General features: G+C 42.6%; 1 protein-coding gene across 2 annotated transcripts in view; it reads left to right on the top strand.

Moving 5' to 3' along the window:
• Positions 1-25,158, top strand: part of LOC143301279 (acyl-CoA synthetase short-chain family member 3, mitochondrial-like) — a 180,370-nt gene that overhangs the window by 11,588 nt on the left and 143,624 nt on the right. For both annotated transcript variants that reach the window (XM_076615457.1, XM_076615456.1), the window contains exons 2-3: positions 14,127-14,271; positions 19,382-19,570. In XM_076615457.1, coding sequence (XP_076471572.1) covers positions 14,127-14,271; positions 19,382-19,570 — 334 coding nt within the window. The remainder of the gene's footprint in view (positions 1-14,126; positions 14,272-19,381; positions 19,571-25,158) is intronic.

Genomic DNA, 25,158 nt, shown 5'->3' with positions numbered 1-25,158 from the left:
ATGGCGGTTGATAATTTCAGCGAGAGGAGCAGTGTACAGTGTGAAGAGCACTGGGCCTAAAACAGATCCCTGTGGGACTCCATGTTCGATTTTAACAGGTTCAGATTGGAAATGATCAACAGTGACAGACTGGAATCGATCAGTGAGATAAGATTTGAACCAGTTTAGAACAGTGCCGTTGATACCAAATGTAAAATGAAGACGGGAAAGAAGGATTGAATGGTCTATCGTATCAAAGGCGGCTGACAAGTCGAGGAGAGTGAGAAGGGAAATTTTTCCTGAGTCGGACGCTATCAGTAGATTGTTCAGAATGTGGAGGAGAGTGGTTTCGGTGCTATGGTCAGCGCGATAGGCAGACTGAAATGGGTGGATGAGATTGTTGAAACAAAGGTGGTTGTTAAGCTGCTTGAGGACAGCTTTTTCAAGGAGTTTGGACATGAATGGAAGATTAGAAACTGGTCGATAGTTTTTTAAAATGTTTGCGTCAAGGTTGGGTTTCTTCAGAAGAGGCCGGACGATCGCAGTTTTGAAAGTGGATGGAAACGTTCCAGTGAGAAGGGATGAGTTGACAATATTAGTGATTGTGGGGAGAAGATGTGAGACACATTGGGAAAAGACCGAGGCTGGTATAGGATCGAGCTCACAGGATTTTACTGTCATTTCTTTTAGGATTTCATGAACTTCTGTTTCAGTCAATGGATTGAAGGAATGGAGAAGAGGGCCGCTGAATTGAGGATCAGGATGAACAGGTTGGAAAGACATTTGGTCTAAGATGGTACGAGTATTTTGGACTTTGTCGAAAAAGAAAGAGGAGAAGACATTGGGGAGTTCAGATAAAGTGTAGGTAGAAGGAAGAGGAGTCCTTTTTGCAGTTCCGAGAAGATTTGACATGACAGAGTAAAGAGATTTGGTGGATGTGGCATCGAGAACTTGAGAAGAAAAGAAGTTTGTTTTTGCTGATGAGATCATATGTTTGACTTTGTTTTAATTTTTTTCGGAATATTTGATTGTGGACTTGCAGTTTTGTTGATCGCCATCGTCTTTCCAGTTGGCGACGTTTGCGTTTTGCAAGTCGAATGTCTTGTGTGTACCATGGGGCGGAGGGTCTGTCAGGGAGCATGCGGGTAGTGGGGGGTGCATGTTCATCCAGCAGTTGAGAGAGGACAGTGTTGTAATGTGTGGATACGTCGGTAAGGGAAGAAATTTTGGAAAGGCATTCAGCAGCTTGAGAAGAAAAAGTGTTAATGTTGATGGATTTCAGGTTGCGACGAGTAACAGATTTTTTGGTTCTGGTAGGTTTTGAAATATTAAGCAAGAATATAACAGCAGAATGGTCGGAAGAAAGTTTGTCAGTTACAGTCACTGACGCAACCATGGCATCAGACTCACGTGCAATTAGCCAGTCCAACGTATGGCCAGATCTGTGTGTTGGTTCTGTAACGAACTGAGAGAGAGAATGAGTGGACAGAGATTGGCATAGGCGTTTGACATCAGTGGAAGTCTGGTTGTCGAAATGAAAATTGAAATCTCCGAGGATAATAAGTTTGCCAGAACGAAGGTTGTAGTAATCAAGTAGTGTTCGGAACTCATCGTGAAACTGAGAAGATGTTAGGTTATTTTTACGACTAGGCGGAGGACGATAGAGACAACAGAAGATGATTGAGTGACCGGGAACACTGAGAGTGACTTCTAGCATTTCGAAGGTATCATGTGGAAAGACGTGGTTATGGGAGAGGGAGAATTGTTCCTGTGCTTTTCTGGAAATTATTTGACAAATAGAACTCATACTTACATATGCTTCTGAAGTTTTGGGTTTAGAACCAGGACCTATTAACTAGGTTGAAAAGGTACATGCATTTTGAATCAAGCGATTTCTGAAAATGCCTATGCACTCCTCTAATAAACTGTTATATGGGGAGACTGGGAGATATCCTCTACACATTAAAACTGCAGTGAGATGCATAAAATACTGGCTTAGATTAACAAGAATGCCTATAACTAGAATCAGCAGACAAACCTATGAAATGCTTTATTCACAAAACGAACTAGGAAAAGTTAATTGGGTGTCGAAAATACAGTATAATTTGAATGTTAATGGTTTTGGAATTGTATGGTTATGCCAAGGTGTTGGATATGAAAATGACTTCTTATCAATTTTTAAAGACAGATTAGTTTCGTGTTATAAAGAAAACTGGCATTCGGAAATCGAACAGATAGAAAAGTACAGCTGGCACTATTTGTTTAAAGATACGTTTGGCGCTGAAAAATACTTATTGTTTATAACCATCAAAGTCTTAGAGCGTGTGGACTGAGAAGCCACAGAGTGTGGCGTCCAGCCGAGTCTGAGACAAACAGTGATTGTCCAATGTGCGGTTTCGAGAAAGAGGACGAAATCCACGTTTTGTTTCATTGCCCTGCATACACACACATCAGAAACAGATACACATTCACTGAAGAATTTAGCCCCGTGAATGATTTAACTCGCATGCAACACGTGCTCAAAAGCGAGAATGAATTAACGATAACAGCTTTATCCAAGGTTCTTACTGTATTTAATTGTAGACAGAAAGCACTGGAAAATATACAGACAGCATAAAAAGCAAGTGGGATGTGAACATATATATAGATGTATTCATGAAATATGCTAGTGAATAAATAGATATATTAATGAATATAAACGTCAATGGTTTTTGGCAATTGATGGTCCTTATGATTTTTGTTGTTGATGTTTTTTCTTTCCTTTTTATTGTGTTCTTGTGGTGTATCGTGGTTCATAATATTTACTTTTAATTTTTGTAATCCCCCCCTTGTCAAAATGGCTGTAAATGCTTTTGACAATAAATCATCAACCAATCAATCAATCCCTCACAGTACAACTAATCTGTTCACTACCCCTTCTCCACACACTTTCCTCCATCTTTTGTACCTCTTTACCTCTAAACCTCCTGTTTATGATTTTTTGTGTGCACAGTATAAAGAAAACAGGCAAAGGGTTTATAAATACAAATACATTGAAAACTAGTTCCACAGATAAACATGTTTGCGCACAGTTGTTTGGCTGTGTGGAGTTGTGGTGATGTCAAGGTGTGTGAAGGTCATGTGCTGACAATGATTGAACTGACCTTGTAATGGCAGTCTGCACTTAGGAAACTCATGGTGTGTATGTGTGTGTTTTATTTGATGTCTTTTCACAGTAAAAGACAACAAGAGAGGCAAGGCCTTCAAGACTCACTTGTGATACACTAAAAAAAAAAAAAAAGAAAAAGAAAAAAAGATATAGATAAATGAATAAATACATTTAATTGTTAAATTGTGTTCTGTTTTTGTTATAAAGCTTCAGGTTAAAAAAAAAAAAATTGAACTCAGCACATTTGGGTGGAAAGAAATTGTCTTAGTCACAGCACTATTGCAGATGTTGTGTGTCAGGTCTGGGACATAGCCCTTGCTACTGGTACCATGTAACCCAGTACTACCTGCCGCATGTGACGTCTCTCAACGATGGAACAGGCGGAGGAGGAAACTTTTCCCAATGGCTGTGAAGGTGGAAGAGGATGACCAAAGGGCAGGGGGAACTTTTATCCTTGGCTGGAAGTCCTCCTAGGAGACGGAGCTCTGAAGAAAAAGCCTGCACCTGCTGAGGCCGTCCTACACGTGGCAGTATCTGCACCTGTGGGACTGTGAGCGTCGGTAGGCGAGAGAGTGGGGAAGGGACTGCACAACTCCTCCTCACTAAAAAAAGTCACCTGTGCTGGTCAGGCAACCAGGCTAATGTCGGAACGACGAGCTAGCCCTTCAACACCCAGCTTTCCCAAGCCCTGCAGCGATGGAGAAGTGGTAATGGGGACAGGCAGAGGATGCTGCTGGCAGTTCCTATCATGCCTCTGCATGCAGGTGGCTGTGGGGTGATGGTCGTCTGCCGTAGACTGGGGCAGATGTGGCACCCGTATCCTCCCACAGTGTCAGAGCAGCCCTTTTTAGGGACAGCACTGCTCTCCCCACACGGGGAAGGGGAGATAAAAGGATCCCCAAACAAAGCCTGCCTCGCCTAGTACCTAGTAGGAAACCGCACCAACTTGGACATCCAACACTAGCGGTTGAAAACAACAGAAGAAAAGAACCAGGAGTCATGCCCTGACATTGGGTGCCAGAGATGACAGACCAGAAAGGTGCACAGCGCTCATTGCTAGAATGCTTGATCGCTACCAGGTGGACATAGCAGCCCTGAGCGAAACCAGGTTTGCCGGAGAAACAGCTGGAGGAAGTTGGAGGGGGCTACACCTTCTTATGCATTGGGAAGCTAGATGGCACCCCAAGAACCTCAGGTGTGGGCTTTGCCATACGAACCAAACTTGCATGACAGCTTCACAGCCTTCCACATGGGATAAACGATAGGCTGATGACCCTGCGTCTGAAGTTGTCCAAGGATCGCTTCGCCACAGTTATCAGATGCTATGCCCCGTTGATGACCAACCCTGATGACATCAAAGAATCTTTCTACGAGGAGCTCAGCCGCACCATTTCAGCGGTATACAGAAAGGACAGGCTGATCATCCTTGGGGATTTCAATGCCCACGTTGGCATGGACTTCCCCTCATGGCCAAAAGTCCTAGGACAGCACGGCACTGGCAAGTGCAACTCCAACGGACTGCTTTTGCTCTCGCTCTGCGTGCAGCATGGACTGACCATCACCAACACCCTCTTCCAACAAGTGGACATGTACAAGAACACATGGATGCATCCCTGCTCCAAGCAATGGCACATGCTGGACCATGTGATTGTCCGGCAGAGGAACAGAGGTGATATTTCCATTACAAACTGCATGAGAAGAGCAGTCTGTTGGTCGGACCATCGCCTGGTACACAGCAAGATGAACATCAGACTTGCTCGCAAGCTCCAACCAGCCAGGCAGAAACCCCATAGGAAGCTGAACATCCACCTCCTACATATCACCAAGGACGTGCTGCAGCAGCAAATCCAAGCAGCTCTCCAAGAAATTCCTGCATCGACTGATGTAGAAGAGGTATGGAGCACCTTTAGAGATGCTGTGTACACAGCAGCAGCTGACACACTCAGCTTTGTGAAGAGGAGCCACAAAGACTGGTTTGACGAGAACGACTCTGGAATCTCCAAGCTCCTGATCACATTGCCAGAAGAAGGAGAACCAGTTCTTGCAAACCAAGCAACTCGTACAGAAGAGGCTGCGTGAGATGAAGAACATCTGGTGAGAGAGAAAGTCCGAAGAGCTTCAGTCTGCTGCTGATGCTCACGACATGAAGACCTTCCATGATGGTTTCCGAGCTGTATATAGGCCGAGAGTCACAGGATCAACCCCTGTCCGAGCCTTGGACCAGACCACCCTCCTGACATTTACAAACAGAAGGGAGACGAAACATCCTGCGATAACCACCGTGGAATCTCTCTCCTTTGCATTGCATCATTCCACGATGGCATGCAGGCGAGAGTACAGGAAAATACTGACATGTCGGATCCGTTCCCTGTGGTAAATGGAGTGAAGCAGGGCTGCGTCCTGGCACCCACACTGTTCTTCATTCTCTTCTCTGCCATGCTGATTGACGCCTTCCAAGACTGTGACCAGGGCATCTACATTCAGTTTCGCACAGATGGCAAACTTTTCAACTTGCAGCGACTCCATGCCAGGTCCAGGGTGTTTGAGGCACTGTTGAGAGAGTTCCTCTTCGCTGATGACTGTGCACTTGCTGCACACACCCATGAGGACATGCAGTTCATTATGGACAGGTTATCAACCTCCTGCAGGCGCTTTGGACTCACCATCAGCCTCAGCAAGACTGAGTCCATGTACCAGCTAGCTAGCTCACAGAACGCCAGTGCCTGTTCCCCACCTGCAATCAAGATCGATGACACAGAGATCAAGTCAGTCGACAAGTTTTGCTACCTGGGCAGCACCCTATGCAGCAATGGAGCCCTTGATGCAGAAGTGACGCTGCGCATCGCCAAGGCCAGCTCCGCCTTTGGCAGACTCAACAACAGGCTGTGGAACAATAAAGGCATCAGGCTCAGCACCAAAATCAAAACCTACAGAGCTGTTGTGCTGACCACCTTGTACTGCTGTGAAACATGGACAACATATCGTCGTCACATTCAACAACTCGAGCAGTTTCACCAGAGATGCCTACGAAAGATCCTTGGCATAAAGTGGCAAGACGGGGTCTCCAACCTCCAGGTCCTAGAGAGGAGCGGCCTGCCCAGCATTGAAAGCCTGCTGATCCAGTGCCAGCTACGCTGGACAGGACACGTTGTCCGCATGACAGACAGCAGGATCCCGAAGATGCTTTTGTATGGCCAGCTGAAGGAAGGCCACCGTGAACTTCGAAGACCCTGCAAGCGCTTCAAGGACACCTTGAAGACAAACTTCAAAGCCTGTGACATAGACATCGCTTCCTGGGAAACTGATGCCCTTGACCGCTCTTGCTGGAAGATGCTGTGCTCTAGTGGCATAAAGACATTTGAAAACAAGAGAACGCTGGCCATTAAGGAGAAGTGTGAGCGAAGGAAGCTCGGCTCAACTTCTGGAGATGTTTTCCCTTAAACACCTGTGGGAAGTGCTGCGCATCCAGAATCAGCCTCTTCTCCCATATGAGGACACACACCGACAGATAAGCCTACCTGCCTACTCATCCATCGGTCCGACAGGAGACTCCATTTATTATTGCGGATGCACCATTGTTGTTCAAAAATGTGATAAACTGATTGTGGTATTTGAAGTGATAACGTTGTTTTTATCATGTTATTTTGGTATATATCTCTGACATTTAAGAATTCTTTTAAGTCGACGGTAAAGGAGACGTTATCATTGCCTCAAGCACACTGCAACATATAGCCGTTTTCTCTGGATCCAGACAGATATTTGACAAGTTTAGATACACTTGCCAGGAAACTATGAAATGGTCGATTCAATTTCTCTCTTATGTTCATTCTAGTTTATTCAGTATCCAACGGGCGCAATAGCCGAGTGGTTAAAGTGTTGGACTTTCAATCTGAGTGTTGCGGGTTCAAATCTTGGTAACGGTGCCTGGTCGGTAAAGGGTGGAGATTTTTCTGATCTCCCAGGTCAGCTTATATGTAGACCTGTTAGTGCCTGACCCCCTTCGTGTGTATACACACACAGAAGATGAAATACGCACGTTAAAGATCCTGTGATCCATGTCAGCGTTTGGTGGGTTATGGAAACAAGATTATACCCAGCATGCACACCCCCAAAAGCGGAGTATGGCTGCCTTCATGGTGGGATATAAAAATGGTCATACACAAAAAAGCCCACTCGTGTACATATGAGAGTGAACGTGGGAATTGCAGCCCACAAACGAAGAAGAAGAAGAAGAATTCAGTATCCACTTAAAAATGTTCATATGCAGTAAACACGTCGATTAGGCACGGGTAGTTTGTGTCACTGTGTGTTCTGTTCAGAATTTGTATTTCTGTTCTTTTGTTTGCGAACAAGAAAAAACAAGATATACACAAGACCAGCCTAGACAAGGTTGACCGAAACTCAGTGAAATGGTTGATTCAATTTTTCTTTTATGTTCATTCTAGTTAATTCGATGTTAAATCCTGGATGACATTCAACAAACTTAAGTGAAATGATGACAAAACTGAAGCTATGATTATGTCCACATCTACTTCTTTTCATGCCTCTATTGTGTTTGGTGATGCTACAGTTCAGTTTTCTAAATCAGCAAGGAACCTTGGTGTCATTCTTGACTCAAAACCACAGCATGCATGCTCAGGTAGTAAATCTGATACACATAGTCAGTTGTGAACTTAGTTGCATCAACTCTCTTCTCATAGGCTGTCCACATAATATTCTTAAGTGAATTCAAAAGCTTCAAAACAATGCTGCCTGTCTGACTCTGAGTCCACATACTGATCACATTTCTCCTCACCTCCGCACTCTATATTGGCTCCCCATTGAAGCGAGAATTAAGTACAAAGTTGCGTGTTTCTGCTATTCTGCTTTCCACTCTGCAGGACCTATATATCTCTCTCAGCTTATCAGTGTTTACACTCCTGCAAGAAATCTCCACTCTTCCTCTGACTGTTCTTTTGAAACTCCCTGGTGTCAGTACAAGAACCAATGGTGAACGCTCTTTCTTCTTTGCTGCTCCTCACATCTGGAACAACCTTCCTTATCATATCTGTGCCTCTGATTCTATTTCTGCTTTTTGCTCAATAAAAACTCATCCTTTTAAAACCTATCTATAAGCACTCTCAGCTTCCTTGTTCTACACCCATTTCAGCTCACTTTGGATGTATGAAGAGTGGGAAAAGGAGAGTGTGTGAGGGTGGGAGGGGTTTTGAGAAAGAGTGGTCATGAATGATTTATGTAACTTGTAATATTTTTCTTTCATGTAAAGTGCCCTGAGCCATTACAGAGAAAGAGCACTATATGAATGAACATTATCATTATTATTATTATTATAATTCAGTGTCCACATTAGAATATTCATATGCAGTAAACATGTCAATGATGTATTTAGTGTCACTTCATGTGTTCAGTCCAGAATTTATATTTCTTTCCTTTTAATTGTGAACAAGAAAAATGAGGTCATGCCGTCTTCTTACCAAGCATAGCCTATGTTCTGGCAACTGGGAAGCAGTAAAATGGTGTTTTCGGAATCCGGAAATAGCCTCAACGAAATAAATCGTTAATGAGCCAGAAACACTGCTTAATTCAGGCAACTTACAGCCTGTTATTGGTATGACTGTGAAGATTTTTGTCCTACTATTTTTAGGCCAAATTTGATATGGACAGACAAAGTATTTCCAGAGAAAATGGCTATGTTGAAGTTTACCACGGACTGTCAGGCATACATACATACATGTATACAGACAGACAGACACACTCACAGACAACCGAACACCGGGTTATAACATAGACTCACTTTTTTTTTTTACTGAAGTAGTCAAAAAGAAAGTGAAATAATTGTTGTAATGTTCAACAGAACTTTTAATAACTGTTTGCCAGTTAGGGGTTTGAGAGCTGCATGTTGCACACAGGTTGAAGTTATTTCAATTTCTTTTTTGAAAAGAACTTCACTAAATTTATTACAGGTCTTGTGTTTTATATAATTTTTAATAGGTAATTTTGGACAGTCAAAAAAGAGATGATGGATAGATATATCATTTGAACAATATGCTTAGAGTCTGTTTTGTTAATTTCGTAAATTATGCAGTGGGAGGGAGGGGGAAGGAAAAGGGGTGGGAGGGGTTGGTTTCAGTTAAAAAAACAACAACAAATATCTTCAGTTAAGCAGGGAAAGGATTGTGCTTGTTATCAACTGAGAGCAAATATGTTGTTTTAAATTGTAGTCTTAAAAATATATAAATAAAGGAAACTTGTATTGAATTATTATTTTTATTATTCATTTATTTGTGATAATTCATCAGTTTGTGTTACTGCTAGCTGTTTCATAAAGGTACCTTGTTATTTATTTCAAGGTCTATCATATACTTTGTGGATGAGAGAAGGGAGAGCTGTACTATTACTGATATCTGTCAATATCACTTATAATTAGGATTAATATTGATGCTTTGCACAATGTTTATTTATGTTAAATAATTCAACAGTGAAAATACAATTGAGATATTTTATGCATATGCAGAAGGGCTTCTTCAGGTTGACAGTCATGCTTTTATGTTGGTTTAAAATTTTTTTTTTTATAGGATTTTCCTTATAATCAATGTACATGTATAATTAGTTTTTAATTGTTTACCCCCGCCCATCTCTCTCCTTCCTCTCCAGCCCCATCACTCTCCTTCCTCTCCAGCCCCATCACTCTCCTTCCTCTCCAGCCCCATCACTCTCCTTCCTCTCCAGCCCCATCTCTCTCTCTCCTCTCCAGCCCCATCACTCTCCTTCTTCTCCAGCCCCATCACTCTCCTTCCTCTCCAGCCCCATCTCTCTCTCTCCTCTCCAGCCCCATCACTCTCCTTCCTCTCCAGCCCCATCACTCTCCTCCTTCTCCAGCCCCATCACTCTCCTTCCTCTCCAGCCCCATCTCTCTCCTTCCTCTCCAGCCCCATCTCTCTCCTTCCTCTCCAGCCCCATCACTCTCCTTCCTCTCCAGCCGCATCACTCTCCTTCCTCTCCAGCCTCATCACTCTCCTTCCTCTCCAGCCCCATCTCTCTCCTTCCTCTCCAGCCCCATCACTCTCCTTCCTCTCCAGCCTCATCACTCTCCTTCCTCTCCAGCCCCATCTCTCTCTGTCTTCTCCAGCCCCATCTCTCTCTCTCTTCTCCAGCCCCATCTCTCTCTCTCTTCTCCAGCCCCATCACTCTCCTTCCTCTCCAGCCCCATCACTCTCCTTCCTCTCCAGCCCCATCTCTCTCCTTCCTCTCCAGCCCCATCACTCTCCTTCCTCTCCAGCCCCATCTCTCTCTCTCTTCTCCAGCCCCATCTCTCTCTCTCTCTTCTCCAGCCCCATCACTCTCCTTCCTCTCCAGCCCCATCACTCTCCTTCCTCTCCAGCCCCATCTCTCTCTCTCCTCTCCAGCCCCATCACTCTCCTTCCTCTCCAGCCCCATCTCTCTCCTTCCTCTCCAGCCCCATCACTCCTTCCTCTCCAGCCCCATCACTCCTTCCTCTCCAGCCCCATCACTCTCCTTCCTCTCCAGTCCCATCACTCTCCTTCCTCTCCAGCCCCATCTCTCTCTCTCCTCTCCAGCCCCATCACTCTCCTTCCTCTCCAGCCTCATCACTCTCCTTCCTCTCCAGCCCCATCACTCTCCTTCCTCTCCAGCCCCATCACTCTCCTTCCTCTCCAGCCCCATCTCTCTCCTTCCTCTCCAGCCCCATCTCTCTCTCTCTTCTCCAGCCCCATCTCTCTCTCTCTTCTCCAGCCCCATCACTCTCCTTCCTCTCCAGCCCCATCACTCTCCTTCCTCTCCAGCCCCATCTCTCTCCTTCCTCTCCAGCCCCATCACTCTCCTTCCTCTCCAGCCCCATCACTCTCCTTCCTCTCCAGCCCCATCTCTCTCTTCTCCAGCCCCATCACTCTCCTTCCTCTCCAGCCCCATCACTCTCCTTCCTCTCCAGCCCCATCTCTCTCTCTTCTCCAGCCCCATCTCTCTCTCTCTTCTCCAGCCCCATCACTCTCCTTCCTCTCCAGCCCCATCACTCTCCTTCCTCTCCAGCCCCATCTCTCTCTCTCCTCTCCAGCCCCATCACTCTCCTTCCTCTCCAGCCCCATCTCTCTCCTTCCTCTCCAGCCCCATCACTCCTTCCTCTCCAGCCCCATCACTCTCCTTCCTCTCCAGCCCCATCACTCCTTCCTCTCCAGCCCCATCACTCTCCTTCCTCTCCAGCCCCATCTCTCTCTCTCCTCTCCAGCCCCATCACTCTCCTTCCTCTCCAGCCTCATCACTCTCCTTCCTCTCCAGCCCCATCACTCTCCTTCCTCTCCAGCCCCATCACTCTCCTTCCTCTCCAGCCCCATCTCTCTCCTTCCTCTCCAGCCCCATCACTCTCCTTCCTCTCCAGCCCCATCACTCTCCTTCCTCTCCAGCCCCATCACTCTCTCTCTTCTCCAGCCCCATCACTCTCCTTCCTCTCCGGCCCCATCACTCTCCTTCCTTCCTCTCCAGCCCCATCACTCTCCTTCCTCTCCAGCCCCATCTCTCTCTCTCCTCTCCAGCCCCATCACTCTCCTTCCTCTCCAGCCTCATCACTCTCCTTCCTCTCCAGCCCCATCACTCTCCTTCCTCTCCAGCCCCATCACTCTCCTTCCTCTCCAGCCCCATCTCTCTCCTTCCTCTCCAGCCCCATCTCTCTCTCTCTTCTCCAGCCCCATCTCTCTCTCTCTTCTCCAGCCCCATCACTCTCCTTCCTCTCCAGCCCCATCACTCTCCTTCCTCTCCAGCCCCATCTCTCTCCTTCCTCTCCAGCCCCATCACTCTCCTTCCTCTCCAGCCCCATCACTCTCCTTCCTCTCCAGCCCCATCTCTCTCTCTCTTCTCCAGCCCCATCACTCTCCTTCCTCTCCAGCCCCATCACTCTCCTTCCTCTCCAGCCTCATCACTCTCCTTCCTCTCCAGCCCCATCTCTCTCTCTCTTCTCCAGCCCCATCTCTCTCTCTCTTCTCCAGCCCCATCACTCTCCTTCCTCTCCAGCCCCATCACTCTCCTTCCTCTCCAGCCCCATCTCTCTCTCCTCTCCAGCCCCATCACTCTCCTTCCTCTCCAGCCCCATCTCTCTCCTTCCTCTCCAGCCCCATCACTCCTTCCTCTCCAGCCCCATCACTCTCCTTCCTCTCCAGCCCCATCACTCCTTCCTCTCCAGCCCCATCACTCTCCTTCCTCTCCAGCCCCATCACTCTCCTTCCTCTCCAGCCCCATCTCTCTCTCTCCTCTCCAGCCCCATCACTCTCCTTCCTCTCCAGCCCCATCACTCTCCTTCCTCTCCAGCCCCATCACTCTCCTTCCTCTCCAGCCCCATCACTCTCCTTCCTCTCCAGCCCCATCTCTCTCCTTCCTCTCCAGCCCCATCACTCTCCTTCCTCTCCAGCCCCATCACTCTCCTTCCTCTCCAGCCCCATCACTCTCTCTCTTCTCCAGCCCCATCACTCTCCTTCCTCTCCAGCCCCATCACTCTCCTTCCTTCCTCTCCAGCCCCATCACTCTCCTTCCTCTCCAGCCCCATCACTCTCCTTCCTCTCCAGCCTCATTCAGAAGTAATCATATTATGATATAACTGCTATTTGAAGAATCTTATTCACCTACTTACGTTTTTGATGTTTCTGTTATTAATATTATGATAATCAGCCTTTTTGTTGCAATTACTGGTTGTGTTGTGATGTTGCATGGTTGGTAGTATTGTTTATACTTTGGCTTTTGTTATAATTGTTGTTGTTGTTAATACTACTACTGCTACTCCTGCTACTTTTACTAGTAGTAGTAGTGTTGTTATTGTTGTTGCTGTTGTTATTATTGCCTTTACTTTTTGAGGAATAGGGTAGATCAAGCAGCAAGGGTTGAGAACATTACACTGTTGTGGTTTGGTTTTTGCCTGGTATTATTATTAATTTCTTGTTGTTGAGGGATGTGTGTGTGTGTGTGTGTGTGTGTGTGTGTGTGTGTGTGTGTGTGTCTGTCTGTCTGTCTGTCTGTCTGTCTGTGTGAAGGAGGATTCAATTTCATGTCATGGATATTATTTCATTTTATGATTCAATAAAATTTGAAGAGAATCATGAATATAGGATGATGAGTTAGAAATTATTATATGTGAAATCATTTAAGAGAGCTTTATATTTGTTTCATTGTATTTATTTATTTCTTTTACAATAATGTTATGGTTGTGATCTGTGTTGTGATGGTGTATAATTTTTAGCATGGTTATTCTTATTACTGATATCATTGCCTTTCTCTCTCTATGAGTATTAGAAAAACAGGGATGAGTGCACTAGCTCAGTGGTGGTCCTGCTGTTATGTTTTGTTGTAATTTTATGTGGAGGGTATGTGTGCATGCATATTTGTGTGTGTATGTGCGTGTGTGCGTGCGCGCACGTGTGTGTGTGTGTGTGTGTGTGTGTGTGTGTGTGTGTGTTTGGGTGGGGTGGTGGTTGGGTGAGAGAGAGCATGCATGAGCCACTATTGTTTTTTGTGATTTATAGAAGTGGACTATCTGAGGATCGAATATCATTTTGATACCCCTTGCACACACCAAATTCTTCTATTTGAAACCGATAAAAAGGCTTGAATTCTTTAAATGATACTTCAGTCACAAAGACTGAAACAGAGGTGGAGTTAGTGTGGGGGCTCAATAGATTTGTCAGACCTGTAATAAAGCAGCAGAAAGATCTTCTAGGATTATACCATTAACAGTACCTATTCATATTCATTTCTGTAGGTGCTTGTTTGTTAGTTTATTTATTTCTTTGAGTGTGGAACCTTCACCTGATTATACCTTGCTTTGTTACAAAACAACGAATTAGGGACTGTATAGGCTTTACCGCTTGATTTTGTCCCAATTCTGCAACTACTGCTACTACTACAACTGCTAATTACTACCACTTAATTTTACTTATATGTTTATTTCTTATTTATTCATCAGTGGTCTGTGTGATTTGTTGTGAGGTGTGTATTGTATCAGGTTTGTGGGTGGAGAGCTGAACACTTGTTACAATGCCCTGGACCGCCATGTGGAGGGTGGCCGCGGGGACCAGACGGCCATCATCCACGACAGTCCTGTCACACGGACCATCACCCACACATCCTACAAAGAGCTACTGGAAAAGGTGCTGCTTCCTTGTCTCTAGCTGCTGAGCACAAGTAAAAGAACCCATGGCAACAAAATGGTTGCCCATGGCAAAATTCTGTAGAAAGAAAACCCACTTTGTTAATAAAACAAATACACTTGAAGACAGAAAAAAAAGAAAGGAAAAAAGGGCAGTGCTGCACTGTGGCAGCGTGCTGTCCTTGTGGAGAGCAGCCCAAATGACATGCAGAGAATTTATCTGTTGTGACAAAAAGTAATACAATACTTATTCATCACAGTTTGCAACTCCACACTGCCCTTTAGGCAGCCATCCTTTTTTTTATGGTGGGCTGATATGTGTTTCAAGATAAAATTGGAACGTTTAATGTGTCACATTCACTGCTTTCATTTGGGTGTGTCACATTACCATAGTGTCATTAGCTGGTGTAAAGTGGATTTTATGGTGAAGGGTGTTTGAAGTAGTGGTTGTCAGACACCTTGAAGTGCTCTTCATGGTTGACTTGACAAAATCAACATTAATTCTTCTCTTGCTTTTATTTTCCTTTCATTTCTCCCCATTGTTTCTTTTCTTTCCTTTGATTTCCTTTTGTATATGTCTCTTTTGTTGAATATTTTTGTATTAATATTATTTCTTTTTTTTAATAAATGTATTTGTTTTTAAAGTGGTTTCATCTTTTGTACCCATTCCAACATCCTGTGTCTCAGCTCCCTCTAATACAGACACACAGGCTCATTGTGTCACAGTTCAATTACCGTCAGTTCACAATGATGGTGACAGGCAGCCATGAGGTCACCCTTCAGAGGAGACCATTCACTGCAATGAGGTTTCGCTGATCATGTTCAGAGGTACTTAGACACGCTGTCTTGATTCACTTGGGACATTTTTTTTGTTTGTTTGGGGTTTTTTTGGTTGGCTTTGAAGTTGTTGTTTTTTTAATTTTTTTATTATTATTATTTTTTTTTAACGATTTTTTGCAATCTGGGGATGATAGATTAAGTGGAATGGCTTGTCTTATTTGCCCTAAGGAGCTAAATGGTTGGGATACTGCATCATGAACTGTATTTTGTGGGTTTGTCTTAGTGTTTTTTGGTAGATGTGACAGTTTTGTGTTGACGTGGTTGACCATTTGTATGGTTTGACAGTCCTGATGTGGCCCTGTGCTGGACTATAAACAACAAGAACAGAACAGAACTCCCTTGAATATGGACTAATTGCATATTCTTTACCCTTTCTAATCTCATCATTGATTTCATCTGAATAAGCCTTATCCTTTAATAACGATGAGTTAAGTTTCCAGAAAATGTTGCGTTCACATCAAAATCAAAATCAAACATTAGTCTTTACAGGATTATGAGTGGTCAGTCCCACACCCATAATCAATATCTGCATCTTCCACAAAAGAAACTACTTGATCTGAAATGAGAACAAACTCCAACCTAGCTTGTTGAAATGGATTAGTTCTTATCCATGTATACCTATGATACCTACCTTAGTTTGAATCTCTGCAGATATTGTTTAATGTGAAATCATTAATCATTTTGTCTACCATCTCAATAACCTTTAGATTGTTAACATTTTTTTTTTTTTTTTTACTGATTATAGTTATCTCTTGCTGGATCAAATACTAAATCAAAATATCCACCTGTTATTAAATTGCTTAAACCTTTAATTTGTTTCACTAAAGTTATCCAAAAATTCTGGGATATCTCTATTAGGACTGGATAATATTAACAAAAAGGATGTCAGCTTGTTTATTTTCAGCTAGCACAATAACACAGTTTCCTCTGTCACCTCTAAGAACTCTTTTGACATTGAATACAAAATTGTTCTTTAAAAGTATGGCAACACCTATGGCATTAGATGCATGGCGTGATAATTAAACTTGATAACCCCACTCAGGAATGATGCATCATTCCTTATTTTTCTCAAAATGTGTATCTTGTAAAAAAAATAGATTGAGTATTTTTTGTTCTTTAAGTAATGGAATACATCTCTACTTTTTCTTCTTTTTTTTTTATATATATTCTTTACTGCTGTTCAGGCCCTGGCATTTGACAGAAACAATTGTTATAGAGCTATCCATCTCGCATGCTACAGTTTGTATATAAATCATCTTCTTCTTGGTGTTCACAGCTACACCATCAGTCCAACTCTGGCAATGAATGATCTTTTTTTCTCCAGCTCTTGGTGGTTGCCATATATTCTGGTCGTGACTGGAGTGTTGACAGGCCACACGTCTCGTCTTGCCTGTTTGTACAGGGGGCAGTTTTGGAGAATGTGCTTCACTATCTGGTCTTCCTGTTCACAAAGACAGGTGGGAGATGCGCCAGCTTCAGTTTTTGGTACATGTGACTGTTCAGTTTGTTGTGACTGGTGCCAAGTCTCACCAGGACATTTTGCTGTTCTTTGGGTACTGTGTGGTAGTCGTCCCTGATTGTTGTAGGTGCCAAAAGTGCCTTGATGATGGACTTCATCTCACTGAATTTGATGCTGTTGTTGGGTTGCTCCCCTAAGTGCCCTTTATGGCCAGCCCATCAGCTTGCTTATTCCCAGGGACTCCGCAATGGGCCGGGATCCACTGGAGTACCTCCCATCTGCTTCCAGCCACTTTCTTTAACACTGTTGACAAGGGTTGGAGCTTGTTGTTCTGAGTTGTTCTGAAGGGCTTGCAGCACTGATTGAGCATCTGCCAGGAAGACTACTCAGCTGCAGTAATTATCGCAGTTTTGAATCATGGAGGTGGCTTGCATGAGTGCCCCAGTCTCTGCACAGTAGTTAGTGCAGTGTTTGCCAGTGGCAACACCGACATCAGCTGTCTCTCCTTCAGGGAAGCGCACCATGATGCCTGTGCCCCCACTGGCCACTGCGTCAGTTGCTGATTCGTCAGTATATATATGAATCCATGTTTCCTGCGGGGACTTTCATGGCCATTGTGAGGGACTGCTTGACTGAGTCGCTATGTGTGTCATTTGAAGTGAGGTAGGGAACTGTGATGAAGACCTGGATGTCTCACATTTCTGATGGGTGCATGCGGAGTATGTCCTGTGGCACCTGTTCCTGTTATTGCTGGGACAGCTGTTTGCTTTCATGGACAAAGCTGTTCCTTCTTAGTTTGGTGAGGCCTTTCAGTTTCATGGGGTGGTTGGGCAAGCACTTTACTTTTCTGCCTGTAACATGCTTTTAGTTTCTCTCCTCAGGTTGAGAGATTGGATGCTTATAAGCTTTTCCATTTTCCTGAATGCTGTTAGGTTTCTTCATCCTATGTCAGAAGGAATTTGCCCATGGTGATGGTGCCTGCTTTCTGTTTTAGTGACAAGGAGAAAAGGGTGGTGGAAGACTTGCCCTTTTTTAACAGCGACACACCATTCCTCAGCCTAGCTGGTGAACTTGTCTACCACCATTTGTATGTGATAGGTGGCTGCGGTCACATGTTTCTCCTTGCACCACATCACCAGTTTGTCAGCATGCAGTGCAGCCTTGATTCTCCTGGGCAGGTCATCGATGAAAAGCAACAATAGTATTGGTGAGGGAACACCACCTTGTGTAACACCATGTCGCAGCAGGAACTTTTGACTGTGGACATAAAAGAAACAAGAAAGGCAAGGCCTTCAAGACTCACTTGTGATACACTTTTAAAAAAATCCAAGCTTTTTATGTATTGAGTATCATGCATTTACTGTTATATTTATATTTTTTGTATTCTCTAAACTTGGCACTTTGATCTGATATTCGACCCAACAAAAGATCTGTCATTATTATCATTTTTTGTTCAAACAGGAACTTCCTTTGCTAAGCATGGAAGTTTTATTTATTGCAAACGTTTTGGTGGAGACATTAAAACAAGGGAAATTACTGTGCTGGGGAACTTAGTTTGCTTTAAACTGATCTTTCTCACCTTAAACATTACATTTTGAAATTATACTCAATACATAAAAAGCTTGGATTTTTTTTTTTAAAGTGCATCACAAGTGAGTCTTGAAGGCCTTGCCTCTCTTGTTTCAAAATGTAATGTTTAAGATGAGAAAGATCAGTTTAAAGCAAATTAACTCCACTAGCATTACAGAGTAATTTCCCTTTTTTTACTATCTGCATCAAAACGTTTGCAAAATAAATAAAACTTCCATGCTTAGGAAAAGAAGTTCCTGTTTGAACAAAAAATGATAATAATGACTGCTCTAGCTGTTGGGTCAGAATATCAGATCAAAGTGCCAAGTTTAGAGAATACAAAAAATATAAATATAACAGTAAATGCAGTTTGCATATAATTAGGCTTCATTCTTTATTTTTTTGTGCCCATCCCAGAGGCGCAATATTGTTTTAAACAAGATGACTGGAAAGAACTGAATTTTTCCTATTTTTATGCCAAATTTGGTGTCAACTGACAAAGTAGTTGCAGAGAAAATGTCAATGTTAAAGTTTACCACGGACACACAGACACACACACACACACACACACACAGACAACCGAACACCGGGTTAAAACATAGACTCACTTGTTTACACAAGTGAGTCAAAAATGGAATCAACCGTTTCTTTCAGCTTGTTGTATGCCTCAGCTGGTTCGTGCAGATCTAGAGATCTACCATGTGTTGCTTTGTGCTTGAAGGGATAGCAAAGTCTCCTTTACCGCTGAAATAAAAATAATCAAGATATAATAAAACACACAAAAAACATGATTTAAATGGCGTTATTATGTCCACTACAATCACATCTATTTATCGCACGAAGAAGAAAATGTCAACATTGCTTCAAGTATTGAATTTAGTCAATTGACATCAGATGTGCCGCAGCAGCAAGTCTGCTTGCTTCGGAACTAAACATGTGTGGTTCGATCCCGCTCATATTCCTTTTTTTTTTTTTTTTCCTCCCAATCTCATTTTATATATCATATTTAATACAGAGCACTTTTCAACGATTTTGTAAATTTTTTTTTTCTCCTCATGATTCCTTGACTGGATAAAGTGTGAAGCACAAGTGAGTCTTGAAGGCTTTGCCTTTTGTTCCTTTCTGTTTTATCGTTTTCTTTCTCCTTCACGTTCATCATCGTAATCTGTATTAGTGTCTTCTTCACACCAGCATCTTGGTGTAGGTATATACAGCATTGTGTGTGTGTGTGTGTGTGTGTCAGGTGCGGTTGTTGGCAGGGGTGCTGATGAAGCACGGGGTGCAGAAGGGGGACCGGGTGCTGATCTACATGCCCATGATCCCAGAGGCCATAGTGGCCATGCTGGCATGTGCCCGCATAGGTGCCATTCACTCCCTTGTCTTCGGGGGTTTCGCTTCCAAGGAACTGGCAGCCAGGATCAACCATGCCCAGGTAAACTTCTCTGTGGTGCACATGGGTAATGAGGTGATGCCAGATAATAATTATATCCCTGTTTTAAAACTTGTTCTGCTGTACTTTGAAAGGAACATCAACTAATGTGTTATGATTTGACTTTACATAAAATCATAAAAATGAGAGCTTTTTCAGGGGAGGGCGGGGGTGGGGTGTATATTTTAATTCAAGAAGAGTATAAACATATAATTGATTGACTAAACGAGACTTACTTGGAAGTTGAATTTTAATCGGAGTTCTACCCTATGAGAGGGCGCCCTGAAAGAATTATGGTTTGAGCGTGCGCACTAGCTATCTGGGCATTAATCTTAAACAGTGTATATCCTGGTTTTCAGATTCCAAAAGAATTTCAGGGTGGATCTGTCTGACTTTATTTTTAATACAAAGTGTGGGACCATAATTCTTTCGGGGCACCCTTTTCATCCAGGTAAGTCTTGTTTAATCAGTCAGTTCTACCCAATGAGAAGGTGCCACCTCAGAATCATGGTTTGAGATTTGAACCTCAGAAAGGCAGGATTACATCACTTCTGTTTCTCAATTTGTGATATGTTCTTGCCATCACGTATATGAACACTAAGCCAGACAATTGTTTTATTTTGTCGCAGTTGTGGGTGGCAGACCATCAGTTGCATATGAAAAGCTGGCATGAAAGGAAGTTCATGTTTTGTACATGGGCTTGGAAGTATGGAATATATGTAGTTTGCAGATGAGCAGATATGACTGCTGCAAAAATTAGTACTGTCAAGAATAATTAAAGTGTAAGACAAAGTGAATTGATTATTGATTGACATTGATGTGGCAATGGCTCTGGCCATAAACACTTCCACAAATGACCTAAGTGAGTGTCAGAGAGAAATGTCACACAGGGACCAGATCTTGGGAAGGCCAGGAGAATGAGGGCGGACAGCAGGGGCATACTCAGTGGTTATCCATGACGCAAGCTGACATCGTTCATGAAACGGGCGTGAGCAAGGTGTCTGCTGGTGAAGCGCTCTAACAGCTGAATAATATTTAATAACAGCTATCTGATATGCGAAGATTGGCAGAGCTGGACAGTTTACATCATGCTTATAACCACGGCCGTCATTGTGTTAAGGTCACTCCACCTGCACATGATGATGGAAGGGACTCTGCACGTCCCCCTCCCTCCCCCACTCAGCTACACACTAGGCAGTGAACTGAACTGTGAATCAATAATCACCCCCATCTCAAGATCTTGTCAGAAGGTCGATGGACTTGATAAATGTGCCATCTGCTTCACGATCTCAGAGGGAGACTGGCAGCAGAAAGTAACAGAGTTTAAGTAACAGAGTTAAAGAATGACCACGTACGTAAGGTTGTCTTGTCTTTTTGTGATTTTCCCTTTTGTAACATTTATAAATATAGATGTAAATGTTTATTTCTTTTGCAAAGTTTGTTTTTCTTTGTTTTTTTTTGGTTTTTTTTTTTTTTTTGGTACTGTTACAAGCTTGTATTGAATATTGAGTCCAGTGTTTTGGTTAACCATCCATGTCCACACTCCAGGCCCTTGACTTCCCTGATCCTGGTCCACTGATCCAGTCCCTTAAGGTCTCCCTCACAACCCTTACCCAAACAGCCCCAACGACCCTCCAGTGGGTGCCTGCACATGTAGGCCTCCCAGGCAACGAGCGTGCAGACCACCTCGCTAAGGAAGGAAGCCAGCTCACACAGCCAACCATTCCTGCCACGTATGAGGAAGAAAAAAAAAATCCGCAGCAGATTCCGAAGAGGCTGGGTCACCCTGAACGGAGGCTACCAGGCACACCAAGATCCCATCAGGACACTGGAGAGAAGACACCAGACTACCATCTACCGCCTTCGCACAGGACACTGCGGCCTCCAAGCACACCTGAAGAGGATTGGAGTGGCAGCCACATCCCTATGTGATTGCGGCCAGGCTGACCAGACCCCATCCCATATTCTCCAAGACTGCCCCCTGTATGAGAAGATGCGGCAGCAGTCCTGGCCTGGGGGTGCTGACCTCAACACCAAGCTCTGGGGGACGGCAGCCGATCTTCACCGGACGTCTGAGTATGTGGCATCCCTTGGACTTCGACCCTGACTGCGTAGCTGTCAAACGCAAAGAAGAAGAAGAAGAGGAGGTTAACCATGGTTGGCTTCACATTTTTTGTTTCCCCCCACCTTTCTCCCCCTGTAGGATCACCTTGAAATGTAAAGTGATATTAATTTCTGTGCTCGGTCATGGTGTTTGCTCATTATGTTTTCATAGGTGTTGGGACCCCTTGATGTTTTTGGGTTGATGCTGAGTTTTGATTGGGAAATAGGGGAGACCGACTGTGATTCTGTGGTGGGTGTGGACTGTGAGGCATAGACAGTAGAGATATTAGTGTCTATATATGTGTGAGGTAAAGAAAAAGGGGGTGGGGAGGGTATTCTGGAGGTGGCTTGTCTGGATCATTGGCCTAAGTGTCAAACTTAACAGTATGTGTGCGTGGGTAACCAGCATGTTGCCCCACATGGAAGCCCTTGATGAATTGTATGAACGGTGTGATAGGGTTTGTGTGTGTGGGTATGGGTGTGAATGGATGATGTGTCAGGGTAAATATGCTAAATATATGTACTCATGGAATATAAGAGGAAAGGGTTGGTGTAGTATAAGAGCATTGTCTGAAAATATTGGTTATAAGCATAACAAGTATAAGATTGAGTGCCTCTTAAGTGCATCTGTTACCAAGTGTCCGGCAGTGTTTGGGTGTAAGTGGTCTTTTTCCTGCCTTTTTTCACTGACACCAGTGGGGAGAGTGTACAGTGTATCTAGTGTGAGTGAGTGTAATGATTTGTTCAAACTGATCCATAATGTTGATTGGATTCCTATTCCATATTTTGTTATATACATTCTTCTAGGCTTTAAATGGATATATTAAACATGAAGAACCCCCCCCCCCCCCCCCCCCCGAAATATAAATAATTTTAAGATTTGCAGTATAAATTGTAATGGATTAAAAGATTTTAGGAAAGGTAAAGATGTTTTTGATTTTCTTAGAAACCAGCATGGTAATATATTCTTTCTGCGAGAAACACATCTGGTTCATAAAGAAGAAAAATTTAAAGATCATGTTGGGGTTATTTTGGTTTGTGGGTTCAGAAACAAATAAGAATGGTGTGGCAATTCTGTTCAACAATGATTTAAATACAAAATACATTACTTCTGGCTGTTGAATTGCTTTATAAATGAGTAACACTTGTTAATGTTTATGGTCCCAGTACAGGTGACAATCCAGATTTTTTCTCCATTCTTGGCAGCAACATTGATCAGATTGGTGAAGATCACATTATAGCAGCTGGAGATCGGAAGATAGTGCTTGAAATGAAATTAGATGCCAGAAACTCTGAGTATTACTAATTGACCAAGGTAGCAAAAGAAAAGATACAGGACTTGTTGGTAGAACATGTGTTGATAAAGGTGTTTAGACATATATTTCCACAAAGAGAAAATATTCACTGAGAAAATTTAACAATATAAAGCAAGGACTCTTAGATTATTTTTTGGTCTCTGACAGTTTGCTTTCAGAGGTAGTTGGTGCTGATATTGGAATAAATTACCGATCTGATCACTCTGTTGTCAAGTCTTAAGAAAAGATGCTATGAAAAGAGAGAGACAGAATTGGAAATTTAACAATTTTCTGTTATAAAAACAGTTATTCTGAATTTAAAAAAAAAATGCATTGCCCGTCTACAATTTTGATATTATTGATCATATTGCTAATGTTGTCCTTCATTATTGTGCTTCTGACCAGTTGTTTTTTGAAATGTTGCTATGAAAATAAGAGGATAAACAATATTCTACTCTTGTTTTAAGAAAAAAATGAGAGAAGGAAGAAGAACTAGAATGTAAGATGAAACAATTGAATAAAAATTGTAATGAAAGCTCTATTAAGGAATTGGAATTGTTGAACACACAATTACAAGAATTGAGAGAGAAAAAAAATCAAGGTATGATTGTTATGTCAAGAATCAAGTTGATGCAAGATGGATAACGATAACAATATTTTATTGAAGGCCATGGCCCCATTTGAAGGAGGTACACATATATAGGAAACATTTTTTTAGAAAATGATGCGGACAATAATATTGTAATGTAATCCTTGAATATTGTATCTTTGAACAATATTATCGTGGTATCAGCTCATAGTGGTTCTTCTCTGAAATGACTTATACAGAAAAACTGTGAAGTTCTTGATGACAGATTAATTTCTGCTAGACATTAATAATGTTAGTCTGAAAAAAGTTGGTCTGCTATAATACTTTGAAGGGATGAATCTTTTTCTAAGATCATCCAGTGCCGGACAGCAAAAAACAAATTGAACTTCATCCTCTCTCTCGGATCTGCACATCGGACATGTGTACTTTTCATTCTGTTTGTACCTTTGACTATGCACAGCTATATCAGAAACTCCAATTCTAAACTTAGTTAGCATACATCTCATAGACTTACTCATTACTCATTACAATATAGTGTTTAGTTAGCATACATCTCATAGACTTACTCATTACTCATTACAATATAGTGTTCTGTTAAATTATTCATTTTCAGTAGTGTGCACAAAGAAAATCTATCACTATTTTCAATAAGACCATTCCATTCTTGCCACCTACAATCTATCAATCGTTGTCTAAAACAAACTAAGAAACTTTCAACACATCCGACCCCTTGATTTAACTAAACAAATGAAAAACCATAACGACATAGACACTTTAGAATATTTGTTGCCCGAGTGATTTTCCTTCTACTATCTAAATTATACAATATCTTATAAGCTTGTGCAGGGAGTCAATGTTCATACATTTGTACAAGTTTTAAACAATACTTGATACATTTAATATATGAACTAAGATATATCGGGTATCTTTCCAATTCACCATAAACCAGATCATTAGGGGTTTGTTGATCAACACGTAAGAATCGTTTCTTGGCAAACAAATGTAGCTTCTCTATTTGACTTCCTGTTTCAAAAGCCCAAATCTCAGCCCCGTATTGCACTATAGGTTGGACCTGTGCATCAAACAACTCAAAGAATAATTCTGCCGAGCTATTTTCAAACTTATTTAATAAACTTACTATATTAACAATTGCCCGTTTTCCTCTATTCACAAGATCTTGACATGCAAAGGTAAAGCTGAGTTTTGTTGAAAAATAAATACCTAAATACTTATATGCATTTACTACAGAAATTTGAGATCTACCATAAAGCCATTTTTCACTTGCTGCTAAGTAACCACCCTTTCGAAAAACAACGATATTTGTTTTATCCATATTTACTTTTAATTCAAGTCTTTGTGCTGCAGAATATAAACTGTTTATCTGAGTTTGCAAACCAACAACAGTTTCAGACAGTAAAACAATATCATCTGCGAAAAGCATGATAAATAATTCTATCAAATGAAAAGCAACACCATGTCTACCATTGTTAATGATTTCCATTGCTAATTCGTTAATAAACGAGAATAAAACAGGACTACAAACATCCCCTTGTTTAACTCCTTGTGTACACTTTACAAAATCACTAAATTTAGCTCCACTCTTG

The sequence above is a fragment of the Babylonia areolata genome, chromosome 27 (assembly GCF_041734735.1).
Source record: "Babylonia areolata isolate BAREFJ2019XMU chromosome 27, ASM4173473v1, whole genome shotgun sequence".
In the NCBI taxonomy this organism is placed as follows: domain Eukaryota; kingdom Metazoa; phylum Mollusca; class Gastropoda; order Neogastropoda; family Buccinidae; genus Babylonia; species Babylonia areolata.
The sequence above is the reverse complement of the archived record's forward strand: the minus strand, read 5'-3'. Positions and strand labels throughout refer to the sequence as shown.